The 14,674-nt window shown below is 34.1% G+C and overlaps 3 protein-coding genes across 11 annotated transcripts; 2 read left to right on the forward strand and 1 right to left on the reverse strand.

The window, feature by feature from the left end:
• The first annotated feature begins 465 nt into the window (after positions 1-465).
• Positions 466-2,814, forward strand: LOC147941679 (transcription factor MYB32-like). Its single transcript, XM_087456995.1, has 3 exons — positions 466-840; positions 1,753-1,882; positions 1,991-2,814. The coding sequence occupies exons 1-3, from the start codon at positions 708-710 to the stop codon at positions 2,562-2,564; spliced, it is 837 nt and encodes a 278-aa protein (XP_087313121.1). The 5' UTR covers positions 466-707; the 3' UTR covers positions 2,565-2,814.
• A 1,819-nt stretch (positions 2,815-4,633) lies between these two features.
• Positions 4,634-8,791, forward strand: LOC147941680 (NEP1-interacting protein-like 2). Of its 9 annotated transcripts, none has more exons than XR_015561092.1 (7): positions 4,681-5,024; positions 5,711-5,889; positions 6,382-6,465; positions 6,794-6,952; positions 7,038-7,224; positions 7,503-7,687; positions 7,877-8,791. XR_015561092.1 is itself a non-coding variant. In XM_087456997.1 (5 exons), exons 1-5 carry the CDS (start codon positions 4,904-4,906, stop codon positions 7,164-7,166), a joined length of 672 nt encoding a protein of 223 aa, XP_087313123.1. In that variant the 5' UTR covers positions 4,634-4,903; the 3' UTR covers positions 7,167-7,398. The 9 variants fall into 9 exon arrangements, 1 of the variants encoding a protein (XP_087313123.1); XR_015561093.1 differs by having other exon boundaries at positions 7,514-7,687; XR_015561097.1 differs by having other exon boundaries at positions 6,386-6,465.
• On the reverse strand, positions 7,365-9,601 carry LOC147941681 (fucosyltransferase 3-like). The gene is made up of 2 exons (XM_087456996.1): positions 9,206-9,601; positions 7,365-8,811 (listed from the first exon to the last, which is right to left on the reverse strand). Exons 1-2 carry the CDS (start codon positions 9,456-9,458, stop codon positions 7,490-7,492), a joined length of 1,575 nt encoding a protein of 524 aa, XP_087313122.1. The 5' UTR covers positions 9,459-9,601; the 3' UTR covers positions 7,365-7,489.
• Positions 9,602-14,674: the final 5,073 nt, after the last annotated feature.

Here is a 14,674-nt window from a genome sequence, read left to right on the forward strand (position 1 = left end):
ATATATTAGCTTATAATTCCTAAAACAGTGAGAAAGTTGTAGGACGAGAAGGACACAAATTAAACACAGCTTCATTCAAATAAATAAAAGTACTGTATTCAGTAAATACTTGAAGTCGATAATAATCAAAACAATACTATATAAACAACTATTGCTCTGAAGTTTACACAACAAATTAACAAGAAAATTTGTTAATATGTTTAATTATTTTTCGAATACAGTGCTAAAAAAAGGAATGATCATTAGTATCCTGTGATGTGAATACGCTATATATGTGTGACTTAACCTCTTGGAATAGGCATGTTGCATATTCGGAATAACAAAAAAAAAATATACGTATAAGAATCAAGAAATGAAAGGAAATATCACCATCAAGATGTCCACATACATAAGAATCCAACGGTTGAAATAATTTATCAAAATAAAAATAAAAATAAAAATATGGAAGGGACTATATATATACACACCCATAATTCCACACTCTTGGAAAGACCATTCTACTTCTAAATAAGTGAGAGAGTGAGAGAGAGCCTCACAAAAATAAAAGTCTCCTAATCTGAAGAGTATGTAAAAATCATTTTACTAACAACAATTCACTTATCTTTAGACCCATCAAATCTGATTGAGTAAAAGGAAGAAGAAGACTCAAATCGACCGGAGAAGTGATACGTGTGGTTCACGAGAGAGAGAGAAAACAAACAAAAGCTATGGGGAGGACGACGTGGTTAGACGTTGACGGGATGAGGAAAGGAGAGTGGACGGGGGAGGAAGACCGGAAGCTTGTGGCTTACATCAACGAACATGGTCTCGGCGAGTGGGGTTCAATGCCTAAGAGAGCCGGTATGCATCTATACTTACACCATGCTACATATACATTGTGTACGGTCGTCTCTATATATACTATGCTACATAAATACATTATGTACGGTCAGTGTTTGTTTCTCTTTGGAAGTTAGGGGCTTTGAAATAGTTAGGAAGATCTTTATAAGATTCCCAGTTTCTGTCGGATTTGGACCGTAGATTTTGTTTTATCTATTTGGTTCGTTGGTTCTAATTTTCTCGATTTATGCACAATAATCTCTTCTTCTTTTTTTAATTATTATGCACAATAATTTTTTTTTTTTTGTTAAAGAGATTTATTACACAATAATCTTTTTCTGAAGAGATTTATTACAGACATCCATATTGTATCGTTTGTGAACATTTATATTATATATGTATATGTATTATTTTTGGGGAGTAAATTAAAGAGTACATGAAATTTACAGAAAATAGTTTTGCAATCATAATCTTCTTAATTACGAGCCTTAGGTTGTTAAATTTGTGTATGCATTACAAAATAATGTCCTAGATTATTTTTGTCCGATTATAATATTTCATAAATTTGTAGAACCTTCTATAGATCAGATTCGACAGAGTGGAAAATGGAAATGATGATATTATATCTAAACGCAATCTGTGAAACCCATGAAAGCCAAGTGTTTTCCCTTGTTCCTATTTCTTCTGATTATTTATATATTATCGTGTACAAGTGTGTAAAGCTCTAGAAATCTCTTAAATTATGATCTTTTTTTAGCCAGTATCAGATAATTTATTTCATTGTGTGTTTACTCCTCTCTTTTCTTTTCTTTTTTTGATGGAAAAGAAGGTTCAAACTTTTTTTTTTTTTTGTAACTTCTCTGTTTGCTACCATGTTAGATCTAATAATTTATGATAAAACTTTTTATTTTAAATGCATTATAAAAAAAATAGGTCTGCAAAGATGTGGAAAGAGTTGTAGGTTAAGATGGCTGAATTATTTGAGGCCAGGGATTAAAAGAGGCAAGTTTACTCCGCAGGAGGAAGAAGAAATCATGAAACACCATGCACTTCTTGGTAACAGGTAAAAATTATTATTGTGATTAAATGCTACCAACCCACCCTTAAATCATTATTGTGGTGTTAGTATTATTTTAGTAATATGGTCTTCTTCTTATTTTTTAATTACAAGATGGGCAGCGATAGCTAAGCAAATGCCGAACAGAACAGACAATGACATAAAGAACCATTGGAACTCATGTCTTAAGAAAAGACTTGCTAAAAGTGGAATCAATCCAATGACCCACCAGCCAAAAAGCCTCACGGTCGATGTCACCTCCTCCTCAACGACGTCGTCTCCTATACCGAGCCCTTGTTCTTCTTCTTTTTCCTCCTCTTCTTCCTCTGCTACTGGCTCAGCACGTCTTCTTAACAAGCTCGCTGCTGGAATCTCCTCGAGAAGACACGGACTCGAGAGGATCAAGACTGTGATATTGTCTGAACAACCAAAAGAAGCCGAGATTGAAGAAGAAGAGAAGATGGTGATAAGCATGGGAGAGGATGAAATGATTGCTTGTTTCATGGATATTGATGAAAAGCTGAATATTCGTGAACTGCCTTGTGATCATGACTCTGCTGCTACCACTACGACGTCGCCGCCTGGCTTCGTGGCTTTTGATGACTACTCATCAACAATGGATCCATACGCTCTGTACGAGTCTGATTTCTATGATGAGACTCAACAGCTTGACCTGTTCCTCCTTTGAATCACATCTTTTGTCTGATTAATCAGTTTCTTCAGTGTGACGAGAGAGAGACAGAGACAGTGGAGATGTGGGATTTCTGAAAAAAAAGCAACTGCCTTTAGTACTTTAAATGACATGCATGGTCAATGTTTTTTAAACAACTCTGACAGTTGTTACTTACTTTGCTCTGAGATTCTTGTTCTCTCGAACACATGCGTATGAGCCTATTTTATTTTGGACTTTTTCATTATAAGGTTTACAGTTTTTCTTACGATCGTTTTTTTACACATATAAAAGATATGACTTATTACTTATTACAGTTTCAGGAAATTAAATTAAAAAAACAAGGACATAGGTTTTATTTTTATATAGACATCCAAAAATATATAAATATATCTGTTCTGAAATTGAATTTTATCATCATTTTTCCTAACAAGAGATTCTTGGTTCCGTGGGATCAAAATGGATTTACAATGTAATAATTGATTCTCATCATCCTTTTCAGTAATAATGGGGTCCTAATTTTTTATTCCCTCGATTCATTTCAGACCCAAACATGCATCAAATGTTGTTAACCTGTTACATTGTGAGTTTGTGACAAACAGACGAAAAAGGTTAAAACTTTTTCAGTTTTTTTTTTTCTTTCTTTTAATTATTATTCAGGTGTTCACTTTAACTACTTTAACTTTTGTTGTTTTTTTTAAATACTTGTTTAATTGATATAATTTAATTTAATTATTTACGACTATTGATAAAAAAAATTAAAAATACATCAGAGCAAGAAAAAATGAAGAATCAAAGATAAGGTTAAAACATTTTGACAAATGTAAAATTGAAGACGACAATATATTTAGAAGATTCATTGGTTTCCAGTGAGAAGTCAATCGATTTGAATTAGAATCTAGTGGAGATGCATTTATTAAAAAAATTAATAATGTGAAGAGTAATGTCGTAAAAGTTTTGTCTATAATGAACATGAACACAAATTTTTTTTTATCTTTTTATTTCTTTATAAAAACTAAAAATAATTAAAATTTAAATTAAACCAACATAGTTTAACTATTTTGCGTTGATGGATATTATTATTCTATTATTCTTTATGGCAGTACAAAAATGAAAATTATTTTTAAGATTTAAAATGTTAGTAAAATCATTTTAAAGGTTCAAAGTGTTATTAAAATCATTTTAAAGGTTTATAGTGTTAGTGAAATTCTCTCGAGGTTTAAAGTGCTACCCAGTGACACTTTGAAGGTTTAAAACTGATTTTCCCGAATTTTAACTCCAATTATTGAAATAATGATCAAATTTGTAATTACTGTTTTTTTTTTCAACTCACAAACAAAATTTCAAAACAAGAAACACATTGACACATTAAATGTAGGGGTGGGCAAAAAAACCGAAATACAAAAACTCGAACCGAACCAACCGAAATAAATGGTTTGGTTTGGTTATGGTTAAGTCTAAAAATCCGTTCGGTTTTTATTTTAATTAACCATTTGGTTTAGGTTTAGTCTGGTTAAAAACCGTAAAACCGAATGGTTTTTTTGGTTTTTTATAAAAATTTAGGATAATTAGATATAATTAGTTTCTCCAACTTATAAATTTATATTGGGTTTATAGTTATTGATCTCCAAGTTTTTTTTTTGGTTTTTTTTTCTGGTTTTCTTTTTCAATAGCCTTTACTTTTTAAGAGTTTAAATTTCAATTAAGTATTTGGGTTTACAAAACTATATTTGGATTCTATTTTTTTGAATTATGTTTAGGTTTTACTTTTTATGCTTATTTTTTAGTTATGTATCAACTATCTATTTTTTAAAATATGGAATAACCGAAAAAACCGAGACCAAACCGAAACCAAACCAAACCATTATACGTATGGTTTTTATATGGTTTTATTTTTGAAAAAACCGAAAAAACCATAAACCGAAAAAACTGAAAAAACCGAACCATAACCAAACCGAAATTACATATGGTTTCTATATGGTTCAATTTTTATAAAACCAAAAAAACCGTAAACTGAAAAAACCGAACCGAAATCAAACCGAAAAACCGACCGCCCACCCCTAAATGAAACAGCCAATAAAAAAAGTGGGGGACTAAATTGATAACTTTAAAATTGGTATAAGTTTTCACTTTTATCAAAGTGGCCCCAAAAAAATAAACCAAATTAAGGAATAATAATTTTTTTTTCAAAGAATGATGGGTTCCGTCTTAGTTGCTTTTACGAGCGGTGCCTTGTCTCTCAACTTCCATGGCTGACATCTTAAATTTTCTCAACCAACCACAGAGTATCTCCTTTTTCTGAATATTTCATCAAACCCTAAGGTTTTTTCTCTATCCAATTCTTCTTCTTCTTCTCTATGGATGCGATCCTTTCACCAGCCGTGGAGGCTGAACGAGCCGCCGACTCAACGATCGACACAGTTTCTCGCTTGATCGCCGGCGCTTTCTCGGGCGCTCTTACTGGAGTTTTCGCTATGGGTAATTTAAAGTTTCCATTTTTATCCTTCTTTTTTTTTTTTTGGGTTTGTGCATTTGATTTTGACTGATCATAGATTATAGTTTGACTAAGACGAATGATGATTGTTACTTGTAAATTCTAAGTTTTTCTTTTCTATAGTTTGGTCAACTCTTGCTAAAATTTTGTGAAAAAGTTTCATTTTTTTTTGTCCTGCTGAGGAATTTGGTTGAAATAGCGATGAGCAGCTTACAGAATGAGCATGTGCATAAAGTCGTTGAATCTAAAGACGTATTCTTTCTTAGTTTCTGTCCTCCAAATTCATCGACTTTTAAACTAATGTTCCTTTTATGAACAAGAAGACTCAGTCTTGTTGAGATCATTTAGTCAAAACTCCGGGTATTGATGATCATACATGTTTTTAAATAGCGCTAAATGGTCTGACCTTCATTCTCAGTTTGAAGACCAATCCTGGGTTTGGGACTAGGAAGTTTTCATCTTTATATGATCCCTATAGCCCTTTGAAACTTCAATCTACGTTTGGACAAAATGTTTCATCTTTATATGATCCCTATAGCCCTTTGGAACTTCAATCTACGTTTGGAACAAAAAGTTTCATCTTTATATGATCCCTATAGCCCTTTGTTATATATTTGTTCTTCTTTTTATTTTTTAGTTAAAACCATTCTTGTTCTTTAATATCTTGTAGCTGGAGCTTTCACTGGAGCAGTAACTGGTGCGGTAGCAGGCAGAGCTGCCCAGTATGGAGTACTCCGTGGGGCTGCACTTGGCGCTGTTGCAGGAGCTATTCTCTCTGTTGAAGTGTTGGAGGCTTCTCGTGCGTACTGGTATTTAGAGCTATCAGGATCAAGGGGTCCATCATCTATGGTTAGTCTTTAATTCTAACTTCTGAAATATCTTACACGTTTGTCAAATTGGAGAGTTTTTTTGGAGTTTTTCGACTGACTTTATGATCGAGATGGAGAAAGGGTTATGAGAGAAAAGATGTTTGGTGAAATTAATAATGACATAGTCTTGACATGTTACTTGTGGGCCATCAGAATTATGGGATGACAGGATGGCTTGGTTTAGTCCCTTTTAATTGTTTGTTTCAAGAATTATATACCAAGATAATAGGAAGGATTTGTGTTGCTAATGATGCCATGAGGCAATTTAACAAAGGATTTTTAGCTCGACCCTTGAAGTCCGGGGGACTTAGTCTGAGTCTGTTTTTATTATATTTTTCTGTGGGAAGGACTTGAACCAATTGCATTTCGCAATGCTGCACAGACCTGTCTTTTTTTCCACCTTCTGCCAAATTCGGTAGTTTTGACTGTTAAATATGAGTAAGCTGCCTTTGGTCTTTTGTTTTGGATCCAGGCAGATTTTGTAGAGCAACTCTTTCGTGGGAGACTAGTAGATGAACAACTGATGTCAACAATGATAAATTCACACCACTGGCAGGTTCTTTTCTAGCTCATCTTCTTTTGTATAGTTAAAACTGTTCTCTGAAATTCTACTATCGAGAGAACTCTAAAAAGCACTACTGATAGCTACTATATGAACATGGCTGCTGAAAGTCTTTTAAGTATTTGAAGGATGTCTCTTATTATCCAACGTCGGCCCATACCTCTTTTAGTGTCTTGAGTCTATATAAGAATAGCTAGATTCCTTACATATACAAGATCTGTAAATGCTACTTCTTCCTGTTTCACTCGATGTTAGGCAATCTCCTTTAGTTTGAATCGATTGAGATAGACTGATGTAAGGAGTTTTTGTCTACGTTCTGTAGTTAAGAATTTCCGATGTAAGTTATGAAGAGCGGGATGATGTTAATGGTGAACTGGAAGCTAGAGGATTATCGGGTGACTCTTTAAGGAAACTACCATGCTATATCATGTCAAGCGAAATGGTCAAGAGGCAGGTCACTCACTGCACAATTTGTCTGCAGGTTTCATCTGCTTCTATTGCTTTTACATGAATTGTTGCACTTCTTAGCATGGCCATTTGTCCATCTCACACGCGCGCATTTACAGGACATCAAAACAGGGGAAATCACACGAAACTTACCGAGATGTGATCATACATTTCATCTGGTTTGTGTTGATAAATGGCTCATCAGACACGGCTCGTGCCCCATTTGCAGACAGGCCGTTAAAGGTTAAAACACCACTGTCTCCGAGCTGTGTACATAGCAAAAACACATTAACCTTATATGTTGTTGTAAGTCTTAAAATCCTTCAATATTTTTTCCCATTTCATTTAGAGGTTCATCCATAGGTTTCTCTACTTTGAATGTATATTATTGTAGGCGTGAGTAAGAACACCTACAGAGTGTATTGGAAAGAATATAGAACTCGTCATGTCATAAAATAATATATTAAGTTAATTCTAATATTCCTTACATGTCTGTTGAGAAACTCTGAAAATCTTGACCTTAAGATCTAGTCAAGGCACAAGAAGAGCCTTAGAGACTCTATTTCATCTTTTAATCTTTACAGCTTTGGAACAGTGTCACTTGGGAACGGGGCTCTATTGACCTTGCTCTCACACAGGAAGGTTCATGGGAAGTCCCGTTCTCAGCCTTGTTCAATACCCATGGTGTCAACCCTCCAAGGCCATGAGCCACGTCCATGAGTGAGGACCATGAGCTTGTGACCACCAGCACATCAGTACAACTCAGAAGGTATATTTCAGCCCATGCTCTCTTATACTCCATGTTCCTCGGGGTTTTTTGGTAGTCCTTGTGACTCAGCTTGTGAACGCTGATTATCTCTCCCATCACTGTTGGGTTTTCCCAATATATGTCCCTGATACTCTCAAAATACTCTGGAGAAGAAGATGAGATAAACACTGCCTTTGATTTTTGGATTAGAACTTGGCTTGAAGGGAGATGTCTCTGTTTGTCAACTTCAGGAAGCAGCTTATATCTAGTTCCACAAGCTAGAATCTGATCTACCAAACACTGGAACTGATCATTTCCAGACTCAGAGACCCCAATATAAATTCCTATTCTTTGATCAGCTCTAGCAAGATATGTGCGATAGTATCGTGTAATGAGACCCCAGACAACATTAGTTGGGTGAAAGAGATACTGACCCAAGAAGTAAAATGCCGTTTCTTTTTCCGGGAAGAGCTTTTCAAGTTCCTGCTTGAATGACGAGGTTGAGAAGAGAGATGGGAGAAAGAAACTATCTGCTTTCATGATCAGCCATGGGGTTTCCTCCAACAAAACTTGACTTTCCTCGCAAAAGAAAAGCTTTTGTTGGTCACTGGAATCATCAACAACACGGCGATATGCAAGCATCGAGTTGGCAGATTCGCGAAGTAGATACTGTTCAGTGAACCGGCTCTTGAGTGGAAACTCTAAGGGAAGAAACCAAGAAGTGTTTGGAAATGGCTCGCAGAAAAGATCAGCCATGTCAACTCCTGGTTCGACAAGTAAAACCCGATTTGTTAAGAGAGCATAAAGAAAAGCTGAAGCTAGACTCAGCATCCTATTCCCAAGTTCACCATTAGAGTTCAACCATATTACATATCTACAACCAGAGACTCCACCATCAGACAGATCGCCCGACTTGAGTTTGTCCAGAGTTAAGTAATAGGATTTAGTGAATGGTCCACACCGTCTATGAAGATCTTCGTATCTTTGTAATCTATAATCCAGGTAAGAGGATTGCTTGAAAGGCGATTCCTTTCTATATAAACTCGCTTCATACCTGCTCAAGCATGATTCTTTATCAAAACTAGACACAAGATTAATGTCACCAAGCGGTTCCTTTTCGCTTAATCCATCTTCTGAATCGATGCCTGAAAAATCAGAAAACCACCAACGAGTGTAACTAATGCAACATTACATGAAGAAAAAAAAAAGTAGAATCTTTTGAAGACAACAACTAACATTGTAGCTAAAGCATAGCAAAAGGAAACACACATGCATTTAATTTACATGGTTCACTACACGTACCATCCATCAAATTTGCTTTATACCCTTTTCATGGAAATGTCTAGATATCGTTTGAACTTTATTGAAGCATAAAAAAGACTATCCTAAAAAAAAAAAGAAAAAAAAAAGACTATCCTAATTTGACAAAACTAACCATTTTGGAGAAAAGATTCATACGCAAAAAATAGTAACTATTCTGATGGGGACTTTTGAGCTGATCCACTTAAGTATAAAGGGAGCAAAAATCAAATCTTTTACCAGGGTGCAATCTGATCTGAAGAACCCTAGAAGCTGCGTCAGCCTCCACAACACCATCTGAAGGTGGGTCTCTGAGTACCACCGACAGAGAAAACATAACCGAAGCAACCATAAGAACTGCCAGAAGTAGACCCATCGATTTCATCGAGCTCAAACTTGGTTTCGTCGCATTCAATTCGCTATACCCGGTTCGAGTATCCGAGTTGGATAACGGGTCACCCGCATCCGGGTTCTTCTTGCCCCGCTTCATCATAAGTTGGGATTGAGAAGACCGGGTCGGATCCTATGAGGAGAACTCGGGTATTGAAGATAGAGAGTTTGGTGAGTGAAGAAGACAGTGTAGGGAGATGAAGTCATCATGTGATGTTGTCTGAGAGAAACAGAGAGTGAGTACGTGGCTCAGACAACGACAACGACACCTTTTTTTGGTCGAAACATTTTTACCGTTTAACTTTGTGCTATTTTTTAAAAAAATTTTACATAATCCGTTTCATAGTTAGTGTTCTTATTGTAGAATTTTGTTCTTGATTCATATATGTGTCATGCAGATTTTTTTCAATCAAAATCCTACATTTCTTCCTATTACTTTAGTAGTTTAGTTAGGCAGAAACACTTGTAAGGGTATTAATCAATTTAGAGTACAAATGAGAGAATTTAACTATGTGTACTTTAATGAGAGAATTTAACTAATGTAAAGATTGTCACACACACTTGCCGCACATATGTAAACAAACTTTGTTTATTAGAGAGCGAAGGCCGCCCTAATAAAAACATTATAGATTTTATGAAGTATTTGCTGTCATATCTATTTGCTTGGACATTTTTGGATGCAAAAATAAAAAGTAAAGAAACTTTGTTTACTAGAGAGTGAAGGCCGCCGTTTGCCAAAAAAAAAAAAAAAAAAGAGAGTGAAGGCCGCCCTGAAGGTATAGATGTACGTCCATCATGCATGCTGCTCCACATGTAACAAGCTCGAGAACAATCCATATGAAAGATCCAAATCTTTAATATTTTTACATTTAATGTCATTTAATACTTATATAGTTATATTTATATTCAAACAAGTTTAATTAATTATCTCTACTATCCTTATAACCAAATAGAATTAAAATCTTTTAAATATCCATATATAATATTCTATAATTAATATAGATATTTAGAAGATTTATTCTATATTAAAAAAACTATTCTCCTATTATCTTTATTTTTTATTTTAAAATTTAAATGTAGTGAATCATCATATAATACATAAGGTTGATAAAAATATATATTTTTTGTTTGGTTGAAAAAAAATGTATATTTTTTCCTGCATATATTGTGATTTGATTTTTTTTAAAAGAACATATATTATTCAGTTAATATAAAAAGTGTGTGTTCAACATACATATATTGTAAATTTTCTTATATAGTAAATTTACCTTTTATAGTAAATTATAGAATTTTAAGAAGTTTATAATTTATAACTGATATATCTAAACTTAATAAAAAGTTTAAAATTATGAATATTTAAACATATTCAATTTTTAAAATAATACAAACGAGTTATATTACATGACGGGTTATATGATATTACATAATTGAATTGATAATACTAAAAAATAAAATATTATTAATATGATACTTGAATACATATTAAATCCTTATTTTACTATTTTAAGAACTAACAATATAAAATATATCGAATCAAACTGATTTAATTAAGATTGTATTTAAAAAAATTTGTTGTGCGGTATACCACTAATTATATACTAAATCACTAAAATTAACAAAAAATTATATTAGCAAAATTAGTATTAAAATAGTACATTACAAAAACAAAACAAAAAACTTGTCTCGCGGTATACCGCGGGTCATAATCTAGTCTATATTAAAGAAATAGATGTATCTAATTAAGTTGAAAATTAATATATCTAAAAAATAAATTATATTGCGGTATTTTATGGTTTACACCATAAAATTAATAATTATTATACAATTATAACATATTTAACAAAAACAACTTATATTCCCTCCGTTTCATAATATAGGATGTTTTAGAGGTTTTCTTTGTTTCATAATATAAGATGTTTTCAACTTTTTAGATAACTTTTAGATTACTTTTATATTTTTATTATTTATTTTTTAGATTACTTTTATATTTTTTATTATTAGTTATTTTTTTATGATTGGCTAAACTTATTAAAGTGGTTATTTCTTAATATGTGTATTTTCACTAAAACATCTTATATTTTGAAACGGAGGGAGTAACTCAAATATTTTAATTATAAATAACTTGTCATGCGGTGTGCCGCGGGTCCTAATCTAGTACATATGCATAAGTGCAATTGATATGAATCATTTCGGAAGTTTTTAAAGAATATGAAATTATCAGTTCTAGGATTACTTTCTGTGTCTCCATATATTGGTTGGTGAACTTGCATCTTTTACGTGTTTGTCACAGGGGTTTCCTTTATTTCTTGCTGAGAATAGAACCAAGAACAAATAAGAAACTTGTAGATGAATACTACAGTAATACATCTCGTACTCATACCCATACTGATCATAGTGACCGATTCTCATACGAGTGTGTGTAATTGATGTTTGATGAACTGATCACATTACTCTTCTAATGAATATTTCGAGTCAAATTTGACATCTCACGCCAACTTATGTATATTGTAAAAGGAAACACAATGAAGTTATGACTCTATTTCAGGTGCACCAATCGCAGGATCAGCGGTGGAGCAAGTAGAGCAAGTGGTGGGATATGTGAGTTTGGGATACCCATTTGGCCTAATGGCCTCGATTCTGTTTGGGCGGCACCACAAGGCCATTCTCTCATCCCCCAAACCCAAACTATTCGGTGGCTTTGTGAGAATGTTGATACGACTGTGTGTAGTTGATGAACTGATCACATTACTCTTCTAATGAATATTTCGAGACAAATAAGCAGGAAGCTTATCATAAGATGAAGAATCAAGGCTGCCGTTGGTGTTAGAAGCTGTTGTGTCATTGTCGAAGCCTCAAAACCCTGAAGCAGTATAAGAATCAAGGCTTGGCTCATTAAAACGAGAAATCAACACAATCACCGCCATGTATAAGAAAGATGGTGAAGAGAGCTTTGCAAACTGCAGGATTTGGCACCGGAGAGAGCTTTTGCTGATTTTTTCTCTGCAACTCAGTCCTCCACTTGGTGACCATCAACTTCCTAAGGTGTTTCACTCTCCTATCTACAACTGGCTTGTGTGTCTTCATGTACTGGAGCTTTTAGGTGTCACTTGGAATCAAAACTCTAGTTTGAGATTTTTTTTTTCTTGTTGTCAAAGAATCAACAATGTAATATATTTGTGTTCTTTTATTCTTAAGACATTCATATGTAAAAGATGATCAATGGAAGAGAAAAAAATAAATAGAAGTTAGTGGAAGATTTTAGATAAAATTATTATTAATTAATATTTAAGACACCTATTAGAGGATGACTGATGGGAAGCCTAAGAGCATCATTAGTGGAGTAACCCACCATGGTTACTCTCACATTAATTAATTATATAAATAATCATAAATTAAGTTAAGTAATTCTAAGAGAACTTAAGCAAAATTACCCTATTACTAGAGAACCCCAAATAGGTTACTTAGACATTTAAATAATAATTTTTTAATTTTTGTTTATTAATTATCAAACTTTAATTATCTAAAATGATAAAACAATTATTTAAATTTTTTATATTACATAAAATAGAAAACAATATTTTACAAATTGAAACAATTTTTTACAAACTTTAGAATATTAAACATATTTTACAAAATTCAAAATATTAAACATATTAAACAGAATTTGGAATAAGATTTATTGTGCGGTTGCACCAAATTTTTGCCAGATATGCTCAATCAAGTCTTTTTGCAAAAGATCATGCATTTCTGTATCATGAACATCATTTCGAGTGACCATCATATTATGTAGATTTGTTGGCGTATCTGTAGAATATGATAAATCGACTTGAGAACTTCCGCTTCCTTCTCTGTGATGGAATTCTGTTGGATCGTAGAAATTGTGGTCATGTCGTTCGTCTTCCACTATCATGTTATGCAGGATGATAGATGCTCTCATTATTTTTCCTATTTTTCCTTTATCCCAGAAAAGTGCAGGATTCTTCACGATTGCAAATCGAGCTTGCAAGACTCCAAATGCACGCTCTACATCTTTACGACATCCTTCTTGCCATTGAGCAAAGAGTTTTGCTTTTCGACCACGTGGAAGTGTAATAGATTGGATGAAAGTTGCCCATTTGGGATAGATACCGTCTGTGAGGTAGTACGCCATGTTGTATTGCCGTCCATTGACAAAGTATCTAACTCTCGGAGCTCGGCCCTGTAGGATATCATCAAACACCGGGGAGCGGTCCAAGACATTGATATCATTTAACGAACCCGGTGGTCCAAAAAAGGCGTGCCAAATCCATAAATCTTGTGATGCCACAGCCTCTAGTACGATTGACGGTTTACCTGATCCACGTGTATATTGTCCTTTCCATGCAGTGGGACAATTCTTCCACTCCCAATGCATGCAATCTATGCTCCCTATCATTCCGGGGAAACCGCGATGTTCTCCAATGTTCAGTAATCGTTGGAGGTCTTCCGCTGTAGGTCTTCTGAGATACTCGTTGCCAAATAGATTTATAACTCCCTCTACAAAATGTAGAAGGCATTTGTGGGAGGTTGTTTCAGCGAGTCGTAAATATTCATCCGCCGCATCTGCCGAATATCCGTAAGCCATCAAACGAATAGCTGACGTACATTTTTGAAGTGCAGAAAGACCAAGCCTTCCAGTAGCATCTCGCCTTTGTCTGAAGTATGGGACTCCATTCTCAACAGCGGTAACAATACGAAGGAACAATAGTTTGTTCATTCTAAAGCGACGACGGAACATAGCGTTAGTGTAAGTTGGATTATCACTAAAATAATCATTCCACAATCGAATGTGGCCTTCTTCGCGGTCTCTCTCAATGTGCACTCTTCGGATTATTGGAGCTGGTGGTACCTCTGGGTGAGTGTAGTTGTATTGGATCTCCTCCACTATACTATCAACCTCCTCCTCTACCATTTCTTCAATTTCTTCATCAGAACTCCAATTAGACATTTTTTGGTAACTTGGGTATAGTAGTAGGCTTATATTTGGATTTAGTAGAGAATGAGTAATAGAGTTGAGTAGTGAAGATAGGAGTTTGAGTAATAGATAGAGAAATATTTTTTTGTAATAGGAGGTTGATTCTTTTCAATGCAAAGGTGAAGAGAAAAAAAAGATACAGAATCGGAACACAATGCAAAGTTGGTTGCAAATGGGAAAGAACGATACATCAATATATAGACTTTAAGTCTCGAGATACAAGCAAACACACAACTTCACAGGTTAAAATAAAACCAAAAGCAATACACAAGTGACTGTCCTCTTGTGAAACAAATACACATGTGACTGTCCTTGCCAAACAAATA

This window comes from Camelina sativa, chromosome 7 (genome assembly GCF_030686135.1).
Source record: "Camelina sativa cultivar CO46 ecotype springtype chromosome 7, ASM3068613v1".
Lineage (NCBI taxonomy): Eukaryota > Viridiplantae > Streptophyta > Magnoliopsida > Brassicales > Brassicaceae > Camelina > Camelina sativa.

Excerpts from the sequence above, each read along its gene's own strand:
- LOC147941679 (XM_087456995.1), top strand. The coding sequence starts at position 708 with ATGGGGAGGACGACGTGGTTAGACGTTGACGGGATGAGGAAAGGAGAG. Across the intron at positions 841-1,752 it reads TTCAATGCCTAAGAGAGCCG|GTCTGCAAAGATGTGGAAAG; the intron begins GTATGCATCTAT and ends TAAAAAAAATAG. Across the intron at positions 1,883-1,990 it reads CATGCACTTCTTGGTAACAG|ATGGGCAGCGATAGCTAAGC; the intron begins GTAAAAATTATT and ends TTTAATTACAAG.
- LOC147941680 (XM_087456997.1), top strand. The coding sequence starts at position 4,904 with ATGGATGCGATCCTTTCACCAGCCGTGGAGGCTGAACGAGCCGCCGAC. Across the intron at positions 5,025-5,710 it reads TACTGGAGTTTTCGCTATGG|CTGGAGCTTTCACTGGAGCA; the intron begins GTAATTTAAAGT and ends AATATCTTGTAG. Across the intron at positions 5,890-6,381 it reads CAAGGGGTCCATCATCTATG|GCAGATTTTGTAGAGCAACT; the intron begins GTTAGTCTTTAA and ends TTTTGGATCCAG.
- LOC147941681 (XM_087456996.1), bottom strand. The coding sequence starts at position 9,458 with ATGATGAAGCGGGGCAAGAAGAACCCGGATGCGGGTGACCCGTTATCC. Across the intron at positions 8,812-9,205 it reads TCAGATCAGATTGCACCCTG|GCATCGATTCAGAAGATGGA; the intron begins GTAAAAGATTTG and ends CTGATTTTTCAG.